At 49.6% G+C, this 20,760-nt stretch overlaps 1 protein-coding gene across 1 annotated transcript in view; it reads right to left on the bottom strand.

The window, feature by feature from the left end:
- Positions 1-3,807: 3,807 nt before the first annotated feature.
- The window catches only part of LOC130381069 (fibrinogen beta chain-like), a 17,043-nt gene continuing 90 nt past the window's right edge, over positions 3,808-20,760 (bottom strand). The window contains exons 1-9 of the mRNA XM_056588489.1: positions 20,539-20,760; positions 20,153-20,421; positions 12,664-12,833; positions 11,889-12,289; positions 11,110-11,317; positions 9,983-10,117; positions 6,193-6,409; positions 5,854-6,049; positions 3,808-3,954 (exon numbers count right to left, since the gene is read on the bottom strand). The exon at positions 20,539-20,760 is cut by the window's right edge and continues 90 nt beyond it. Of these exons, the coding sequence (XP_056444464.1) occupies positions 3,808-3,954; positions 5,854-6,049; positions 6,193-6,409; positions 9,983-10,117; positions 11,110-11,317; positions 11,889-12,289; positions 12,664-12,833; positions 20,153-20,421; positions 20,539-20,760 (1,965 nt within the window). The remainder of the gene's footprint in view (positions 3,955-5,853; positions 6,050-6,192; positions 6,410-9,982; positions 10,118-11,109; positions 11,318-11,888; positions 12,290-12,663; positions 12,834-20,152; positions 20,422-20,538) is intronic.

Here is a 20,760-nt window from a genome sequence, read left to right as displayed (position 1 = left end):
ACCACACATACAGACACATAAAGACACACACACACCACACGCACACACCACCACACACAGACACACACACCACCACACACACCACCCCATACCACACACACACACCACCACACACAGACACACACACACACAGCACCACACACACACACACATCACCACACACAAACACACCACAAACACACACACAAACACCACACACAAGCAAACACATTTTCATTGACATTGAGGGCGTTTAGCAGATGTGACACACAATAAGTCCATTAGTCAGTAGAAAGAGAAAGAACAAGGCACACACACCACACACACAAAGACACATACACGCACACAAACACACATTATGCACACACCATACACACACACAAACACCAGGCTGACTCAAGTCCTACCAGGTGATTCTAGTCCTACCAGGTGAGTCCAGTCCTACCAGGTGAGTCTAGTCCCACTCGGCAACTCTAGTCCTACCAGGTGATTCTAGTCCTACCAGGTGAGTCCAGTCCTACCAGGTGAGTCCTACCAGGTTAGTCTTGTCCTACCAGGTGAGTCCTACTACCAGGTAAGTCCTACCTGGTGGGTCTAGTCCTACCAGGTGACTCTAGTTCTACCAGGTGAGTCTAGTCCTACCAGGTGAGTCCAGTCCTACCAGGTGAGTCTAGTCCTACCAGGTGAGTCTAGTCCTACCAGGTGAGTCTAGTCCTACCAGGTGAGTCTAGTCCTACCAAGTGAGTCTAGTCGAACCAGGTGAGTCTAATCCTACCAGGTGAGTTTAATCCTACCAGGTGAGTCTAGTCCTACCAGGTGAGTCCAGTCCTACCAGGTGAGTCCTACCAGGTGAGTCTTACCAGGTGAGCCCTACCAGGTGATTCTAGTCCTACCAGGTGAGTCCAGTCCTACCAGGTGAGTCCTACCAGGTGAGTCTTGTCCTACCAGGTGAGTCCTACTACCAGGTAAGTCCTACCTGGTGGGTCTAGTCCTACCAGGTGAGTCCTACCAGGTGACTCTAGTTCTACCAGGTGAGTCTAGTCCTACCAGGTGAGTCCAGTCCTACCAGGTGAGTCTAGTCCTACCAGGTGAGTCTAGTCCTACCAGGTGAATCTAGTCCTACCAGGTGAGTCTAGTCCTACCAGGTGAGTCTAGTCCTACCAGGTGAGTCCTACCAGGTGAGTCCTACCAGGTGAGTCCAGTCCTACCAGGTGAGTCCACTCCTACCAGGTGAGTTCAGTCCTACCAGGTGAGTCTAGTCCTACCAGGTGAGTCTCGTCCTACGAGGTGAGTCCAGTCCTACCAGGTGAGTCTAGTCCTACCAGGTGAGTCTAGTCCTACCAAGTGAGTCTAGTCGAACCAGGTGAGTCTAATCCTACCAGGTGAGCCCTACCAGGTGAGTTAATCCTACCAGGTGAGTCTAGTCCTACCAGGTGAGTCCAGTCCTACCAGGTGAGTCCTACCAGGTGAGTCTTACCAGGTGAGCCCTACCAGGTGATTCTAGTCCTACCAGGTGAGTCTAATCCTACCAGGTGAGTCTAGTCCTACTGGGTGAGTCCAGTCCTACCGGGTGAGTCCTACCAGGTGAGTCTAATCCTACCAGGCGAGTCTAGTCCTACCAGGTGAGTCCAGTCCTACCAGGTGAGTCCAGTCCTACCAGGTGAGTCCTACCAGGTGAGTCTAGTCCTACCAGGTGAGCCCTACCTTGTAGTAGACCCCGTTGAGGTTGCTATGGAAACAGTGTCTGAACCACCACCCGGCGTGGCTGATCTCAGAGCAGATGTTTCCGGTGTCCGGTGTGCTGAACACCTGGTTGTCATGGTAGCGGCCGAATGAGTCACCCACGGAGCCGCTGACCCCGACACGTGCAGCCGGTAGCGCTCGGCCCCGCCTTCCAGACTGGGAACCAGCGTAGATACAGAGTGGACTGGGAACCAGCGTAGATACAGAGTGGACTGGGAACCAGCGTAGATACAGAGTGGACTGGAACCAGTGTAGATACAGAAGTGTGTGTCCTGGGTGTGTCTGTGGGCGTGTTTACCTGAAGCTGCTGTAGTGGGCGTGTTTGTGGGCGTGGCTCCAGTCCTCCATTTCTATGCGCAGGCTGTAGGGCCCCTGATTGGTCAGCAGGTGGATGACCTCATTCCCCAGCCAGTGCTCCGCCTCCGGCAGGCCGAACCCCTCCCGGTACGCTATCCAATCACGGTTGAAGCTGAGAGCCCCGCCCTCACGCCTCTGGACCACGGTCCCAACCCCCCCCTAGAGAGGTTAGGGTTAGGGTTAACCCATATATATATACTAGAGAGGTTAGGGTTAACCCATATATATATATACTAGAGAGGTTAGGGTTAACCCATATATATATACTAGAGAGGTTAGGGTTAACCCATATATATATATATATACTAGAGAGGTTAGGGTTAACCCATATATAGACTAGAGAGGTTAGGGTTAACCCATATATAGACTAGAGAGGTTAGGTTAACCCATATATATACTAGAGAGGTTAGGGTTAAACCCATATATATATATACTAGAGAGGTTAGGGTTAACCCATATATATATACTAGAGAGGTTAGGGTTAACCCATATATATATATACTAGAGAGGTTAGGGTTAACCCATATATATATACTAGAGAGGTTAGGGTTAACCCATATATATATATATATACTAGAGAGGTTAGGGTTAACCCATATATAGACTAGAGAGGTTAGGGTTAACCCATATATATACTAGAGAGGTTAGGGTTAACCCATATATATATACTAGAGAGGTTAGGGTTAACCCATATATATATATACTAGAGAGGTTAGGGTTAACCCATATATATATACTAGAGAGGTTAGGGTTAACCCATATATATATACTAGAGAGGTTAGGGTTAACCCATATATATATACTACAGAGGTTAGGGTTAACCCATATATATATGTACTAGAGAGGTTAGGGTTAACCCATATAGATATTCTAGAGAGGTTAGGGTTAACCCATATATATATATATACTAGAGAGGTTAGGGTTAACCCATATATATATACTACAGAGGTTAGGGTTAACCCATATATATATATACTAGAGAGGTTAGGGTTAACCCATATATATATACTAGAGAGGTTAGGGTTAACCCATATATATATATACTAGAGAGGTTAGGGTTAACCCATATATATATATACTAGAGAGGTTAGGGTTAACCCATATATAGGGTTAGGGTTAGAGAGGTTAGGTTAACCCATATATATATACTAGAGAGGTTAGGGTTAACCCATATATATATATACTAGAGTGGTTAGGGTTAGGGTTTTAACAATGCCAGCTTACTAAACCAGTTAACTACCACCTCAACAGTACTAGCTCACGACTCGCTAGTAACCCAAAAATCCGAGATCTGCTCTCCCAGGGGTGTCACAGCTGGTCCTGTTTCTATAGAGACCACAGATCCCGTTGCTATGAAGACAGGTGTGCTCAGGGTCCGGTTGCTATGGAGACTAGTCTCCTCTGGGTCCGGTTGCTATGGAGACGGGTGTGCTCTGGTACTGGCTGCTATGGAGACAGGTGTTCTGCAGGTCTGTTGCTATGGAAACGGTTGTGCTCCAGGTCCTGTTGCTATGGAGTCGGGTGTGCTCTGGTACTGGCTGCTATGGAGACAGGTGTTCTGCAGGTCTGTTGCTATGGAAACGGTTGTGCTCCTGGTCCTGTTGCTATGGAGTCGGGTGTGCGGTGGGTCCGTGGCTATGGAGACGGGTGTGGGGTTGGTCCGTTGCTATGGAGACGGGTGTGCGGTGGGTCCGTTGCTATGGAGACTGGTGTGCGGTGGGCCCGTTGCTATGGCGATAGGTGTGCGGTGAAGCTGCGGGGGCGGACCATCATGGAGACGAAGCGGAGGCTGTAGTAGTCGGAGCGTCTCCAGGAGAACCAGACCACCCCGTCAGGACCCAGGACGTTAGGGCCCTGGGGGGAGTAGTGCCCGCCCTGCACCCACACACAGACACACAGACAGACACACACACACACACACACACACACACACACACACACACACACAGACACACACACACACACACACACACACACCACCACACACACACACCACCACACAAACACACAGACACACACCACACCACCACACACACCACACCCACCACACACACACAAACAGACACACACACACCACCATACACACCAAACCACCACACATACAGACACATAAAGACACACACACACCACACGCACACACCACCACACACAGACACACACACCACCACACACACCACCCCATACCACACACACACACCACCACACACAGACACACACACACACAGCACCACACACACACACACATCACCACACACAAACACACCACAAACACACACACAAACACCACACACAAGCAAACACATTTTCATTGACATTGAGGGCGTTTAGCAGATGTGACACACAATAAGTCCATTAGTCAGTAGAAAGAGAAAGAACAAGGCACACACACCACACACACAAAGACACATACACGCACACAAACACACATTATGCACACACCATACACACACACAAACACCAGGCTGACTCAAGTCCTACCAGGTGATTCTAGTCCTACCAGGTGAGTCCAGTCCTACCAGGTGAGTCTAGTCCCACTCGGCAACTCTAGTCCTACCAGGTGATTCTAGTCCTACCAGGTGAGTCCAGTCCTACCAGGTGAGTCCTACCAGGTTAGTCTTGTCCTACCAGGTGAGTCCTACTACCAGGTAAGTCCTACCTGGTGGGTCTAGTCCTACCAGGTGACTCTAGTTCTACCAGGTGAGTCTAGTCCTACCAGGTGAGTCCAGTCCTACCAGGTGAGTCTAGTCCTACCAGGTGAGTCTAGTCCTACCAGGTGAGTCTAGTCCTACCAGGTGAGTCTAGTCCTACCAAGTGAGTCTAGTCGAACCAGGTGAGTCTAATCCTACCAGGTGAGTTTAATCCTACCAGGTGAGTCTAGTCCTACCAGGTGAGTCCAGTCCTACCAGGTGAGTCCTACCAGGTGAGTCTTACCAGGTGAGCCCTACCAGTGATTCTAGTCCTACCAGGTGAGTCCAGTCCTACCAGGTGAGTCCTACCAGGTGAGTCTTGTCCTACCAGGTGAGTCCTACTACCAGGTAAGTCCTACCTGGTGGGTCTAGTCCTACCAGGTGAGTCCTACCAGGTGACTCTAGTTCTACCAGGTGAGTCTAGTCCTACCAGGTGAGTCCAGTCCTACCAGGTGAGTCTAGTCCTACCAGGTGAGTCTAGTCCTACCAGGTGAATCTAGTCCTACCAGGTGAGTCTAGTCCTACCAGGTGAGTCTAGTCCTACCAGGTGAGTCCTACCAGGTGAGTCCTACCAGGTGAGTCCAGTCCTACCAGGTGAGTCCACTCCTACCAGGTGAGTTCAGTCCTACCAGGTGAGTCTAGTCCTACCAGGTGAGTCTCGTCCTACGAGGTGAGTCCAGTCCTACCAGGTGAGTCTAGTCCTACCAGGTGAGTCTAGTCCTACCAAGTGAGTCTAGTCGAACCAGGTGAGTCTAATCCTACCAGGTGAGCCCTACCAGGTGAGTTAATCCTACCAGGTGAGTCTAGTCCTACCAGGTGAGTCCAGTCCTACCAGGTGAGTCCTACCAGGTGAGTCTTACCAGGTGAGCCCTACCAGGTGATTCTAGTCCTACCAGGTGAGTCTAATCCTACCAGGTGAGTCTAGTCCTACTGGGTGAGTCCAGTCCTACCGGGTGAGTCCTACCAGGGTGAGTCTAATCCTACCAGGCGAGTCTAGTCCTACCAGGTGAGTCCAGTCCTACCAGGTGAGTCCAGTCCTACCAGGTGAGTCCTACCAGGTGAGTCTAGTCCTACAGGTGAGCCCTACCTTGTAGTAGACCCCGTTGAGGTTGCTATGGAAACAGTGTCTGAACCACCACCCGGCGTGGCTGATCTCAGAGCAGATGTTTCCAGTGTCCGGTGTGCTGAACACCTGGTTGTCATGGTAGCGGCCGAATGAGTCACCCACGGAGCCGCTGAACCCCGACACGTGCAGCCGGTAGCGCTCGGCCCCGCCTTCCAGACTGGGAACCAGCGTAGATACAGAGTGGACTGGGAACCAGCGTAGATACAGAGTGGACTGGGAACCAGCGTAGATACAGAGTGGACTGGGAACCAGTGTAGATACAGAAGTGTGTGTCCTGGGTGTGTCTGTGGGCGTGTTTACCTGAAGCTGCTGTAGTGGGCGTGTTTGTGGGCGTGGCTCCAGTCCTCCATTTCTATGCGCAGGCTGTAGGGCCCCTGATTGGTCAGCAGGTGGATGACCTCATTCCCCAGCCAGTGCTCCGCCTCCGGCAGGCCGAACCCCTCCCGGTACGCTATCCAATCACGGTTGAAGCTGAGAGCCCCGCCCTCACGCCTCTGGACCACGGTCCAACCCCCCCCTAGAGAGGTTAGGGTTAGGGTTAACCCATATATATATACTAGAGAGGTTAGGGTTAACCCATATATATATATACTAGAGAGGTTAGGGTTAACCCATATATATATACTAGAGAGGTTAGGGTTAACCCATATATATATATATATACTAGAGAGGTTAGGGTTAACCCATATATAGACTAGAGAGGTTAGGGTTAACCCATATATAGACTAGAGAGGTTAGGGTTAACCCATATATATACTAGAGAGGTTAGGGTTAACCCATATATATATATACTAGAGAGGTTAGGGTTAACCCATATATATATACTAGAGAGGTTAGGGTTAACCCATATATATATATACTAGAGAGGTTAGGGTTAACCCATATATATACTAGAGAGGTTAGGGTTAACCCATATATATATATATATATATACTAGAGAGGTTAGGGTTAACCCATATATAGACTAGAGAGGTTAGGGTTAACCCATATATATACTAGAGAGGTTAGGGTTAACCCATATATATATACTAGAGAGGTTAGGGTTAACCCATATATATATACTAGAGAGGTTAGGGTTAACCCATATATATATATACTAGAGAGGTTAGGGTTAACCCATATATATATACTAGAGAGGTTAGGGTTAACCCATATATATATATACTAGAGAGGTTAGGGTTAACCCATATATATATACTACAGAGGTTAGGATTAACCCATATATATATGTACTAGAGAGGTTAGGGTTAACCCATATAGATATTCTAGAGAGGTTAGGGTTAACCCATATATATATATATACTAGAGAGGTTAGGGTTAACCCATATATATATACTACAGAGGTTAGGGTTAACCCATATATATATATACTAGAGAGGTTAGGGTTAACCCATATATATATACTAGAGAGGTTAGGGTTAACCCATATATATATATACTAGAGAGGTTAGGGTTAACCCATATATATATATACTAGAGAGGTTAGGGTTAACCCATATATAGGGTTAGGGTTAGAGAGGTTAGGGTTAACCCATATATATATATACTAGAGAGGTTAGGGTTAACCCATATATATATATACTAGAGTGGTTAGGGTTAACCCATATATATATGGGTTAGCCCATATATATATGGGTTAACCCTAACCACTCTAGTATATATATATGCGACACACCGCCCACTACACACAACTACACACTGCTACACACTGCCCACGACACACAACTACACACTACACACTGCTACACACTGCTACACACTGCCCACGACACACCGCCCACTACACACAACAACTACACACTGCACGGCGCCCACTACACACTACTACACACTACACACTGCTACACACTGCAACACAGGGCTATTCAACGTCCTTATCAAGTGGGCCGAACCCATATATATATACTAGAGAGGTTAGGGTTAACCCATATATATATATACTAGAGAGGTTAGGGTTAACCCATATATAGGGTTAAGGTTAGAGAGGTTAGGGTTAACCCATATATATATACTAGAGTGGTTAGGGTTAACCCATATATATATGGGTTAACCCTAACCACTCTAGTATATGTAGTATGTGTGTCGTGGGCAGTGTGTAGCAGTGTGTAGTTGTGTGTAGTGGGCGGTGTGTCGTGGGCAGTGTGTAGCAGTGTGTAGTTGTGTGTAGTGGGCGGTGTGTCGTGGGCAGTGTGTAGCAGTGTGTAGTGTGTAGTTGTGTGTAGTGGGCGGTGTGTCGTGGGCAGTGTGTAGCAGTGTGTAGTGTGTAGTTGTGTGTAGTGGCGGTGTGTCGTGGGCAGTGTGTAGCAGTGTGTAGTGTGTAGGTGTGTGTAGTGGGCGGTGTGTCGTGGGCAGTGTGTAGCAGTGTGTAGTGTGTAGTTGTGTGTAGTGGGCGGTGTGTCGTGGGCAGTGTGTAGCAGTGTGTAGTGTGTAGTTGTGTGTAGTGGGCGGTGTGTCGTGGGCAGTGTGTAGCAGTGTGTAGTGTGTAGCAGTGTGTAGTGGGCGGTGTGTCGTGGGCAGTGTGTAGCAGTGTGTAGTGTGTAGGTGTGTGTAGTGGGCGGTGTGTCGTGGGCAGTGTGTAGCAGTGTGTAGTGTGTAGTTGTGTGTAGTGGGCGGTGTGTCGTGGGCAGTGTGTAGCAGTGTGTAGTGTGTAGTTGTGTGTAGTGGGCGGTGTGTCGTGGGCAGTGTGTAGCAGTGTGTAGTGTGTAGTTGTGTGTAGTGGGCGGTGTGTCGTGGGCAGTGTGTAGCAGTGTGTAGTGTGTAGTTGTGTGTAGTGGGCGGTGTGTCGTGGGCAGTGTGTAGCAGTGTGTAGTGTGTAGTTGTGTGTAGTGGGCGGTGTGTCGTGGGCAGTGTGTAGCAGTGTGTAGTGTGTAGTTGTGTGTAGTGGGCGGTGTGTCGTGGGCAGTGTGTAGCAGTTGTGTAGTGTGTAGTTGTGTGTAGTGGGCGGTGTGTCGTGGGCAGTGTGTAGCAGTGTGTAGTGTGTAGTTGTTGTGTGTAGTGGGCGGTGTGTCGTGGGCAGTGTGTAGCAGTGTGTAGTGTGTAGTTGTGTGTAGTGGGCGGTGTGTCGTGGGCAGTGTGTAGCAGTGTGTAGTGTGTAGTTGTGTGTAGTGGGCGGTGTGTCGTGGGCAGTGTGTAGCAGTTGTGTAGTGTGTAGTTGTGTGTAGTGGGCGGTGTGTCGTGGGCAGTGTGTAGCAGTGTGTAGTGTGTAGTTGTGTGTAGTGGGCGGTGTGTCGTGGGCAGTGTGTAGCAGTGTGTAGTGTGTAGTTGTGTGTAGTGGGCGGTGTGTCGTGGGCAGTGTGTAGCAGTTGTGTAGTGTGTAGTTGTGTGTAGTGGGCGGTGTGTCGTGGGCAGTGTGTAGCAGTGTGTAGTGTGTAGTTGTTGTGTGTAGTGGGCGGTGTGTCGTGGGCAGTGTGTAGCAGTTGTGTAGTGTGTAGTTGTTGTGTGTAGTGGGTGGTGTGTCGTGGGCAGTGTGTAGCAGTTGTGTAGTGTGTAGTTGTGTGTAGTGGGCGGTGTGTCGTGGGCAGTGTGTAGCAGTGTGTAGTGTGTAGTTGTTGTGTGTAGTGGGCGGTGTGTCGTGGGCAGTGTGTAGCAGTGTGTAGTGTGTAGTTGTGTGTAGTGGGCGGTGTGTCGTGGGCAGTGTGTAGCAGTGTGTAGTGTGTAGTTGTGTGTAGTGGGCGGTGTGTCGTGGGCAGTGTGTAGCAGTGTGTAGTGTGTAGTTGTGTGTAGTGGGCGGTGTGTCGTGGGCAGTGTGTAGCAGTGTGTAGTGTGTAGTTGTGTGTAGTGGGCGGTGTGTCGTGGGCAGTGTGTAGTTGTGTGTAGTGGGCGGTGTGTCGTGGGCAGTGTGTAGCAGTGTGTAGTGTGTAGTTGTGTGTAGTGGGCGGTGTGTCGTGGGCAGTGTGTAGCAGTGTGTAGTGTGTAGTTGTGTGTCGTGGGCAGTGTGTAGCAGTGTGTAGTGTGTAGTTGTGTGTAGTGGGCGGTGTGTCGTGGGCAGTGTGTAGCAGTGTGTAGTGTGTAGTTGTGTGTAGTGGCGGTGTGTCGTGGGCAGTGTTTAGCAGTGTGTAGTGTGTAGTTGTGTGTAGTGGGCGGTGTGTACCGTCGGTCTCCATGTCACAGGACGCTCTGATTGGTCGGGACCCCCCCGGCACCACGCTGTAGACCCCCGACCGACGCACACCACTGAGGAAGAGGGACGCACAATCCACCGGACACACTGACACATGGTGCAGCTCTGCACGCACACACCGGACGCACACCACACACACCATACAAACACCGGACACACACACACACACCGGACACACACCGGACATACACCGGACACACACCATACACACACCATACACACACCATGCACACACCGTACACACACACCATACACACACCATACACACACCATGCACACACCGGACACACACCATACACACATCATACACACACACCGGACACACACCGGACACACACCGGACACACACCGGACACACACCCGACACACACCCGACACACACCCGACACACACCCGACACACACCGGACACACACACGTGCACAAACCGGACACACACCATACACACACCATACACACACCATGCACACACACACACACACACTCACAAACATACACCATACACACACACACACACATCACACGCACGCACACACCACACACACACACACACCATACACACCATACACACATACACCATACATACACACACACACATACACCATACACACACACCATACACACACAGAGACACACACCATACACAAGCACACATACACACAGAAACACACACCATACACAAACACCAACATACACGCACACACACACACAAACGCACACAGACACACCATACAAGCACACACACACACACATATGCACGCAAACATGCAGAGAAAGAAAAACGATTAGGCGACAGACAGACAGACAGACGGACAGACAGACGGACGGACGGACGGAGGGACGTGTCTGTGTTTGTGTGTTAGTTTGGTTCTCTGTGTAGTGTGTGTGTGTCTGTGTTGTGTGTCTCTGTGTGTCTCTGTGTGTAGTTTGGTGGGTGTGTGTGTGTGTGTGCGTGTGTGTGTCTGAGTGTGTGTGTGTGTGTTTGTGTGTTTCTCTGTGTGCAGTGTGTGTGTGTTCGTGTGTGTTTGTGTGTGCGTGTGTGTGTACTGTGTGTTTGTGTGTGTGTGTGTGTGTGTGTGCGTGTGTGAGTGTGTGTACCGGGGTGAAGGGTGTCCCTCAGGCTGGGCGAGCCCCCTGATTGGAGGATGTTGACGGTGCAGCCGGGGGGGCGGGGCTTCAGGGAGGTGGAGAGGAGTTGTAGCTCCGCCCCCAGCTGGTGGAGGAGGACGGAGTGGAGCGACAGGAGGAGCTGCACCTCCTGCTGCTCCTCCTCCCCGCGCCTCCACCTCAGGACCGGGCCGCTGGCCTGGACAGACAGAGTCAGTCAGACAGACAGACAGACAGGGGACAGACAGGCAGGCAGGCAGACAGACAGACAGACAGACAGACAGACAGACAGACAGACAGACAGACAGACAGACAGACAGACAGACAGACAGACAGACAGACAGGGGACAGACAGGCTGACAGGCTGACAGACAGGCAGACAGACAGACAGACAGACAGACAGGCAGGCAGGCAGGCAGGCAGACAGACAGACAGACAGACAGACAGACAGACAGACAGACAGGGGACAGACAGACAGAAAGACAGACAGACAGACAGACAGACAGACAGACAGACAGGGGACAGACAGACAGACAGACAGACAGACAGACAGACAGGGGTCAGACAGACAGACAGACAGACAGACAGACAGACAGACAGACAGACAGACAGACAGACAGGGGATAGACAGACAGACAGACAGACAGACAGACAGTGAGACAGACAGACAGACAGACAGACAGACAGACAGACAGACAGACAGACAGACAGACAGACAGACAGACAGACAGACAGACAGGGGTCAGACAGACAGACAGACAGACAGGTACCTGCTCCAGCGCGCTGACCCGGTGTGTCTGTCTCCTCAGCTCTGACAGCAGCTGGGAGGTGCTCTCCTTCAGGTCCTCCAGCTGGCCCCGCCCCTCCTGGTTCTGCTTCAGCCAACCAGAGGCCAGCTCTGAGCAGCGGAACGGGTCGGGGCAGCGGTGGGGGTCGGGCCCCCGCGGGACCAGGGTCACTTCCAGCCCCCCGCACCCCCCCTCACAGTCCAGGCCCCGCCCCCCGGCCTGGCCCCGCCCCGGGGGGCGGTCCGGGAGGAAGGGGGAGGAGTCCCAGTCCGCCTCGCCGTAGTCGTCGTCAGGGACGTCCGCGTGTGTGTCCGTGTGTGTGTCCGCGTGTGTGTCCGCATGTGTGTCCGAGTGTGTGTCCGAGTATGTGTCCAAGTGTGTGTCTGCCAGTGTGTCCGCGTGTGCGTTTAAGTGTGTGTCTAAGTGTATTTCTCTATGTGTGTCTGAGTTTATCTCAGGGTGTGTTTCTGACAAGTCCTCTGATTGGCCGAGAACTACAGCCAACAGGACTGCAGGCAGGAAGACAGACAGGAAGTACATCCTGCTTCAGTTGTGTTGTCCAGCCAATCAGTTCCCTCTGCATTACATGTGGCTGGTGACCTTTATCGTCCAATCAGCTTGTTCATTCTTGCTCATCATCACTCCTGTTCCCAGAAGGCGTGGCTTCGGGAAACAAAGAAAACGGTTTCTGTTGTAGTCCAAAGGCCCCGCCCCAAAATCCATCTGTAGTCCTGTAGTGGTCCCGGGCCACGCCCACCTGTAGTCCACCAGGTCCCTGACCACGCCCACCTGTAGTCCACCGGGTCCCTGGCCACGCCCACCTGTAGTCCACCAGGTCCCTGGCCACGGCCACCTGTAGTCCACCAGGTCCCTGGCCACGCCCACCTGTAGTCCACTAGGACCCGTGCCACGCCCACCTGTAGTCCACTAGGACCCGGGCCACGCCCACCTGTAGTCCACTAGGATCCGGGCCACGCCCACCTGTAGTCCACTAGGATCCGGGCCACGCCCACCTGTAGTCTACTAGGACCCGGGCCACGCCCACTTGTCGTCCAAATAGTCCTCAAAGGAAAAGAGCTTGTGATGATCCTGTTGTGTGTCTGGTTTTTGTGTGTCTGTTGTGTGTGTCCGGTGTGTGTTTGTCTGATGTGTGTGTCTGGTGTGTGTATGTATGCAGCACACTGTGTGTGTGTGTGTGTGTATGTGCGTGTGTAGTAGACTGTGTCTGTCTGGTGTGGTTCTTTGTGTGTCTATTGTGTGTCTGTAGGTCTGGTGTGTCTCTGTGTGTGTCGGGTGTGTCTGTAGCAAAGTGTGTGTGGATTTCATCAAGGCGAGACGAATAAAGAGATTATGATGATCTGAGGGGAGGGACTTTGAGGAGTTGAGGGGAGGGATTATGAGGAGGGGAGGGGAGGGATTTTGAGGAGGGGAGGGACTATGAGGAGGCGAGGGATTATGAGGAGGGGAGGGGAGGGACTATGAGGAGCAGAGGGGAGGGACTATGAGGAGCTGAGGGGAGATACTATGAGGTGGGGAGGGACTATGAGGAGCAGAGGGGAGGGACTATGAGGAGGGGAGGGACTATGAGGAGGGGAGGGACTATGAGGAGCAGAGGGGAGGGACTATGAGGAGGGGAGGGACTATGAGGAGGGGAGGGACTATGAGGAGCAGAGGGGAGGGACTATGAGGAGCAGAGGGGAGGGGAGGGACTATGAGGAGGGGAGGGACTATGGTGATTAGTATAATCCTCTTTCTGCAACATTCACAGTCCACCCCATAATCCCACAAGTGGTTCTAGTCCTCCTGTACTGCAGTGAGTACTGGAGGCGCTGGGCCCAGTCTGTGGAACTATGCTGCTGCTGTAGTCCTAGTAGCACTGTAGTACTGGTAGCACTGGTGGTACTGGTAGCACTGGTGGCACTGGTAGTACTAGTAGTACTGGTAGGACTGGTAGCACTGTAGCACTGGTAGTACTGGTAGCACTGGTGGTACTGGTAGCACTGGTAGTACTGGTAGTACTGGTGGTACTGCAACCCAGTCGCCAAGAAAAAACGTCAGTGGTGTACGTTTCCATGAACACTGGATACGCAGCATTTCAACGTAAAAAATAGCGTGTTATACCTACAGTATCCACGTGTGCCGCTGTGGAGGCGGGTTTCGGGGTTTGGGTTTCACGGCTTTCGCGGCAAATTGTGGACACGATGGTTTAGGGGGGGGGGGGGGAGACTGTTGTTGACCGGGGAGGGGGGGGGGGGGGGAACACGTTTGTTGAGGGGGGGGGACGACACACGATTGTGGGGGGGGGGACGACGACGACGACACGGTAGTTGAAGGGGGGGGGGGGGGGGGGGGGGTGGGACACGTTTGTTGAGGGGGGGGGGAGACACGTTTGTAGGGGGGGGGCACGCTCGACAACGAGAGTTGGTTTTTATTTAACGCTCGACAACGAGAGTTGGTTTTTATTGAACGAGACTTCAACACGGAACAGCTGCGCGAAACGATGGTCACGTCACTCTCGGTGACGGTGTCGACAATAATGAACACACGGACAATGTTAATAGAACAACACACAACCACATAACATCCCGAACCCATTAACCCCACTTAATCCTAACAACAAAACAAGCTAACAAAAGCCCCATTTGTCAACTGAGAACCCCAATTCCCAGAATCCCCCGCGGCTCCGGAACACGGCGTAGCTTATATTAATCTTTATTATCTGAATGGGAAATGCAATATTTTAGGACAGATACACCATTAAACGCGTTTCTAATGACATTTCTAGCGAGAAATGTACATTTTCCTTACATAATCTTCAGTCAGTGAATATGTATGATCTTTATTAATCTTTATTATCTGAATGGGAAATGCAATATTTTAGGACCGATTCACCGTTAAACGTGTTTCTAATAACATTTCTAGCGAGAAATATACTTTTTAATTGCATAATCTTCAGTCAGTGATTGTGTCTGATCTTTAGTTTTATAGTTATTAGGAGTTGATCGGCTCGCTCGCATGTTTCAACGACGTCAGGTTGCTTTCGCTAAACTAGCAGCTCACGTGCTTCCTGCGTTTGTGTTATTAAACTGTTACTTTATGTAACTTTTAATGATATCATCTTGTTAGAAACACGTATATCTGAGAGCCAACCCAGTCGCCAAAAACATACCTACGTTGACAGTGTACGTTTCGTGAACACTGGATTACGTCACATTTCAACATAAAATAGCGTGTTATACACACACACACACGCACGCACATGCACAGACACACACACACAAGCACACACAAGCACACACACGCACGCACAGGCACACAGACACAGACACAGACACACACACACACACACACACACACACACGCACACACGCACACGGTGCATTTCGCTGCTAAAACAACAACAAAAAAATATTCCCTCAAATATTATTACTTTCAAAACGTTGGCCAAAATGGCCAATAATATCTTTTTTTTTGGGATGCTTCTAGGACATTTTGGGTGGATTTTGAACGGTATGTGGGGGGCACGTTTTTTGCAGGACCTGGCAACCCTGCGCTGTTGCCCGAGATCTGGCTCCACCCCGGCGTGGTGCTGTCTCCTGTTGACCTTTTGACCCCAGACTTCTGGGGGAATAGCTGAATCAATTCATTAGTCAATCAGAAGCATGTAAATATCTTTCCGGTGGGGTAAGAGGACGAACAAGGTGTCCTTCAACATCTACGCTTCCAGGCGATTGCAACGGTGCCACACATGAGCATATTCGAACATGTTTAATGGTAGTAATTAGCTGTCGAAATTGGAGGCCTTAATCAATACTGAGCAGCTATTGATTTGCTTCCCGATAAAGATTTGTCACAAATGACATGTTATTTAGCATCTACACGTTGAGCTGAGTCCAATGACACCAAGAACGACACTCTAGCTAATGGTAACATGTATTTTACATGGTACACCTAGGTCTAGGACATGATCTCGGTGTAGCAAGAGGCCGAGCTTGATCTCATTGGACTCAGCTTAACGTGTAGATGCTAATTAACATGTAATTTGTCAAAAATCTCCATCGGGAAGCAAATCTATAGCTGGTCATTATTGATAAAGGCCTCCAAAATCGACAGCTAATTACTACCCCCGAAACATATTCAAATATGATCATGTGTGGCACTGTTGCAATCGTCTCGAAACGTAGATGTCAAAGGACACCTTGTTTGCTCTGTTGCACCACCGGGAACATATTTTCATACTTCTAATGGATTGATTCATATTTTAAGGTTTTCGGAGTGAGACTTTAAGTGGCTGCAGCAGAAGTGTTGAGACGAAAGATGATATCAAGAGATTTATAGAATATTCCCATTCACATTATGATTCTTCGTCGTAACATCCGACCAAACATCCTTTACATTCACAGAGCGAAGATTATGAAAGTCCAGGCCTCAGCAAGTGCTCCATCTCGTTGCAACCTGCACCCAGCGGCTCGCTTGCAAGATTTTGGCCTGAAGTTCTTCCCAGACCTCTACCCTAACAGTCCAATATGCATATCTGAGAATCAGGCCTCTCTTCAATAATGACAAAATGTAATGAGAGAAATACAGATTCACTTTTTGTTATCTCATAAGCGGCGTGGTGCCGGCTCCTTTTGACCTTTTGACCCCAGACTTCAAAGACGTGGCCACAGGCCAGCGGTGTCTACACACATTAAGCCACAATGTACACCTCCATCCCGCAAAAAATGGGGCCTAGAAACTAACCTCTGTCTTATATACATTGACTGTACTGTTGGAGGTCACGCCCCTTTTCCAGCCTTTTCGAGATAGCTAGGGATGCTAAAATGTTGACACACATTTCCCGGGGCCCCGAGAACGACATATGCAAGATTTGTAGTTCTAGCCCATAGAGAAAAAAAGTTTTCCCAAATGGACTGTCATTTGGACAAAGCCCCTTCAGAAGTGTTGACTGCGAGACCTAATGGTTCAGAATGTGGTGGAAAAAAAAGTTTTTGAGATAGGAAGGTCCTACCGCCCTGAAATTTGAATACCATATTCTAGGGCCTAACTGGGACCCCCGCACCGAAACTTGGCCCGGTCGGACCCCGAGGGCAGGAAGGGGGGGCCTGCCCTCGGGGTCTGACCGGGCCAAGTCTCGGGCAGGAAGGGCCCCCCCTTCCTCCCCTCGGGGTCCGACCGGGCCAAGTTTCGGTGCGGAGGTCCCAGTTAGGCCCTAGAATAAGGTATTAAAATTTCAGGGCGGTAGGACCTTCCTATCTCAAAAACTGTTTTTCCACCACATTCTGAACCATTAGGTCTTGCAGGCTACACTTCTGAGGGGCTTTGTCCAAATGACACTCCATTTGGGAAAACTTTTTTTCTCTAAGGGCTAGAACTCCAAATCTCGGATATGTCGTACACAGGGCCCCGGGAAATGTGTGTAAACATTTTAGCATCCCTAGCTATCTCGAAAAGGTCGGCAAAGGGGCGTGACCTCCAACAGTACAGTAAATGTACATAAGACAGAGGTTAGTTTCTAGTCCCCATTTTTTGTGGGATGGAGGTGTACATTTGTGGCTAAAGGTGTGTAGACACAGCTGGCCTGTGGCCACGTTTTTGAAGTCGGGGGTCAAAAGGTCAAAAGGAGCCGGCACCACGCCGCTTATGAGATAACAAAAAGTTAATGTGTGTTTCTCTCATAACTTATGTCATTATTAAAGAGAGGCCTGATTCTCAGATATGCATGTTGGATGGCTAGGGTGTTGGTCTGGGAAGAACTTCAGCCAAAATCTTGCAAGCGAGCCGCTGGGTGCAGGTGCAACGAGATGGAGCACTTGCTGAGCCTGGACTTTCATAATCTTCGCTCTGTGAATGTGAAGGATGTTTGGTCGGATGTTACGACGAAGAATCATAATGTGAATGGGAATATTCTATAATCTCTTGATATCATCTTTCGTCTCAACACTTCTGCTGCAGCCACTTACAGTCTCACTCCGAGAACCTTAAAATATGAATCAATCCATTAGAAGTATGAAAATATGTTCCCGGTGGTGCAACAGAGCAAACAAGGTGTCCTTTGACATCTACGTTTCGAGACGATTGCAACAGTGCCACACATGATCATATTTGAATATGTTTCGGGGTAGTAATTAGCTGTCGATTTTGGAGGCCTTTATCAATAATGACCAGCTATAGATTTGCTTCCCGATGGAGATTTTTGACAAATTACATGTTAATTAGCATCTACACGTTAAGCTGAGTCCAATGAGATCAAGCTCGGCCTCTTGCTACACCGAGATCATGTCCTAGACCTAGGTGTACCATGTAAAATACATGTTACCATTAGCTAGAGTGTCGTTCTTGGTGTCATTGGACTCAGCTCAACGTGTAGATGCTAAATAACATGTCATTTGTGACAAATCTTTATCGGGAAGCAAATCAATAGCTGCTCAGTATTGATTAAGGCCTCCAATTTCGACAGCTAATTACTACCATTAAACATGTTCGAATATGCTCATGTGTGGCACCGTTGCAATCGCCTGGAAGCGTAGATGTTGAAGGACACCTTGTTCGTCCTCTTACCCCACCGGAAAGATATTTACATGCTTCTGATTGACTAATGAATTGATTCAGCTATTCCCCCAGAAGTCTGGGGTCAAAAGGTCAACAGGAGACAGCACCACGCCGGGGTGGAGCCAGATCTCGGGCAACAGCGCAGGGTTGCCAGGTCCTGCAAAAAACGTGCCCCCACATACCGTTCAAAATCCACCCAAAATGTCCTAGAAGCATCCCAAAAAAAAAGATATTATTGGCCATTTTGGCCAACGTTTTGAAAGTAATAATATTTGAGGGAATATTTTTTTGTTGTTGTTTTAGCAGCGAAATGCACCGTGTGCGTGTGTGCGTGTGTGTGTGTGTGTGTGTGTGTGTGTGCGTGTGTGTGTGTGTGTGTGTGTGTGTGTGTGTGTGTGTCTGTGTCTGTGTGCCTGTACGTGCGTGTGTGTGCTTGCGTGTGCTTGTGTGTGTGTGTCTGTGCATGTGCGTGCGTGTGTGTGTGTGTGTATAACACGCTATTTTATGTTGAAATGTGACGTAATCCAGTGTTCACGAAACGTACACTGTCAACGTAGGTATGTTTTTGGCGACTGGGTTGGCTCTCAGATATACGTGTTTCTAACAAGATGATATCATTAAAAGTTACATAAAGTTACAGTTTAATAACACAAACGCAGGAAGCACGTGAGCTGCTAGTTTAGCGAAAGCAACCTGACGTCGTTGAAACATGCGAGCGAGCCGATCAACTCCTAATAACTATAAAACTAAAGATCAGACACAATCACTGACTGAAGATTATGCAATTAAAAAGTATATTTCTCGCTAGAAATGTTATTAGAAACACGTTTAACGGTGAATCGGTCCTAAAATATTGCATTTCCCATTCAGATAATAAAGATTAATAAAGATCATACACATTCACTGACTGAAGATTATGTAAGGAAAATGTACATTTCTCGCTAGAAATGTCATTAGAAACGCGTTTAATGGTGTATCTGTCCTAAAATATTGCATTTCCCATTCAGATAATAAAGATTAATATAAGCAACGCCGTGTTCCGGAGCCGCGGGGGATTCTGGGAATTGGGGTTCTCAGTTGACAAATGGGGCTTTTGTTAACTTGTTTTGTTGTTAGGATTAAGTGGGGTTAATGGGTTCGGGATGTTATGTGGTTGTGTGTTGTTCTATTAACATTGTCCGTGTGTTCATTATTGTCGACACCGTCACCGAGAGTGACGTGACCATCGTTTCGCGCAGCTGTTCCGTGTTGAAGTCTCGTTCAATAAAAACCAACTCTCGTTGTCGAGCGTTAAATAAAAACCAACTCTCGTTGTCGAGCGTGCCCCCCCCCTACAAACGTGTCTCCCCCCCCCTCAACAAACGTGTGTCCCCCCCCCCCCTTCAACTACCGTGTCGTCGTCGTCCCCCCCCCCCCCACAATCGTGTGTCGTCGTCCCCCCTCAACAAACGTGTCCCCCCCCCCCCCCCCCCCTCCCCGGTCAACAACAGTCTCCCCCCCCCCCCCCCCCTAAACCATCGTGTCCACAATTTGCCGCGAAAGCCGTGAAACCCAAACCCCGAAACCCGCCTCCACAGCGGCACACGTGGATACTGTAGGTATAACACGCTATTTTTTACGTTGAAATGCTGCGTATCCAGTGTTCATGGAAACGTACACCACTGACGTTTTTTCTTGGCGACTGGGTTGGTTACTGGTAGCACTGGTAGCACTGGTGGTACTGGTAGCACTGGTAGTACTGGTAGTACTGGTAGTACTGGTAGCACTGGTAGTACTGGTAGTACTGGTGGTACTGGTAGCACTGGTGGCACTGGTGGTACTGGTGGTACTGGTAGTACTGGTAGCCCTGGTAGCACTGGTAGCAGTGGTAGTACTGGTAGTACTGGTGGTACTGGTAGCACTGGTAGCACTGATAGTACTGGTAGCACTGGTAGCACTGGTAGCACTGGTGGCACTGGTAGTACTGGTGGCACAGGTAGCACTGGTGGCACTGGTGGTACTGGTAGTACTGGTAGTACTGGTGGCACTGGTGGTACTGGTGGTACTGGTAGTACTGGTGTACTGGTAGTACTGGTGGTACTGGTGTACTGGTGGTACTGGTGTACTGGTAGTACTGGTGGCACTGGTGGTACTGGTAGTACTGGTAGTACTGGTGGTACTGGTAGCACTGGTAGTACTGGTAGGACTGGTAGTGCTGGGACATTGTTTTGTAGTACTGGTAGTACTGGTGGCACTGGTGGTACTGGTAGTACTGGTAGTACTGGTAGCACTGGTAGTACTGGTAGTACTGGTGGTACTGGTA

Source organism: Gadus chalcogrammus, chromosome 4 (genome assembly GCF_026213295.1).
Source record: "Gadus chalcogrammus isolate NIFS_2021 chromosome 4, NIFS_Gcha_1.0, whole genome shotgun sequence".
NCBI classification, from domain to species: Eukaryota; Metazoa; Chordata; class Actinopteri; order Gadiformes; family Gadidae; genus Gadus; species Gadus chalcogrammus.
Note: the sequence above shows the minus strand (reverse complement) of the source record. Positions and strands in the feature narration are given on the sequence as shown.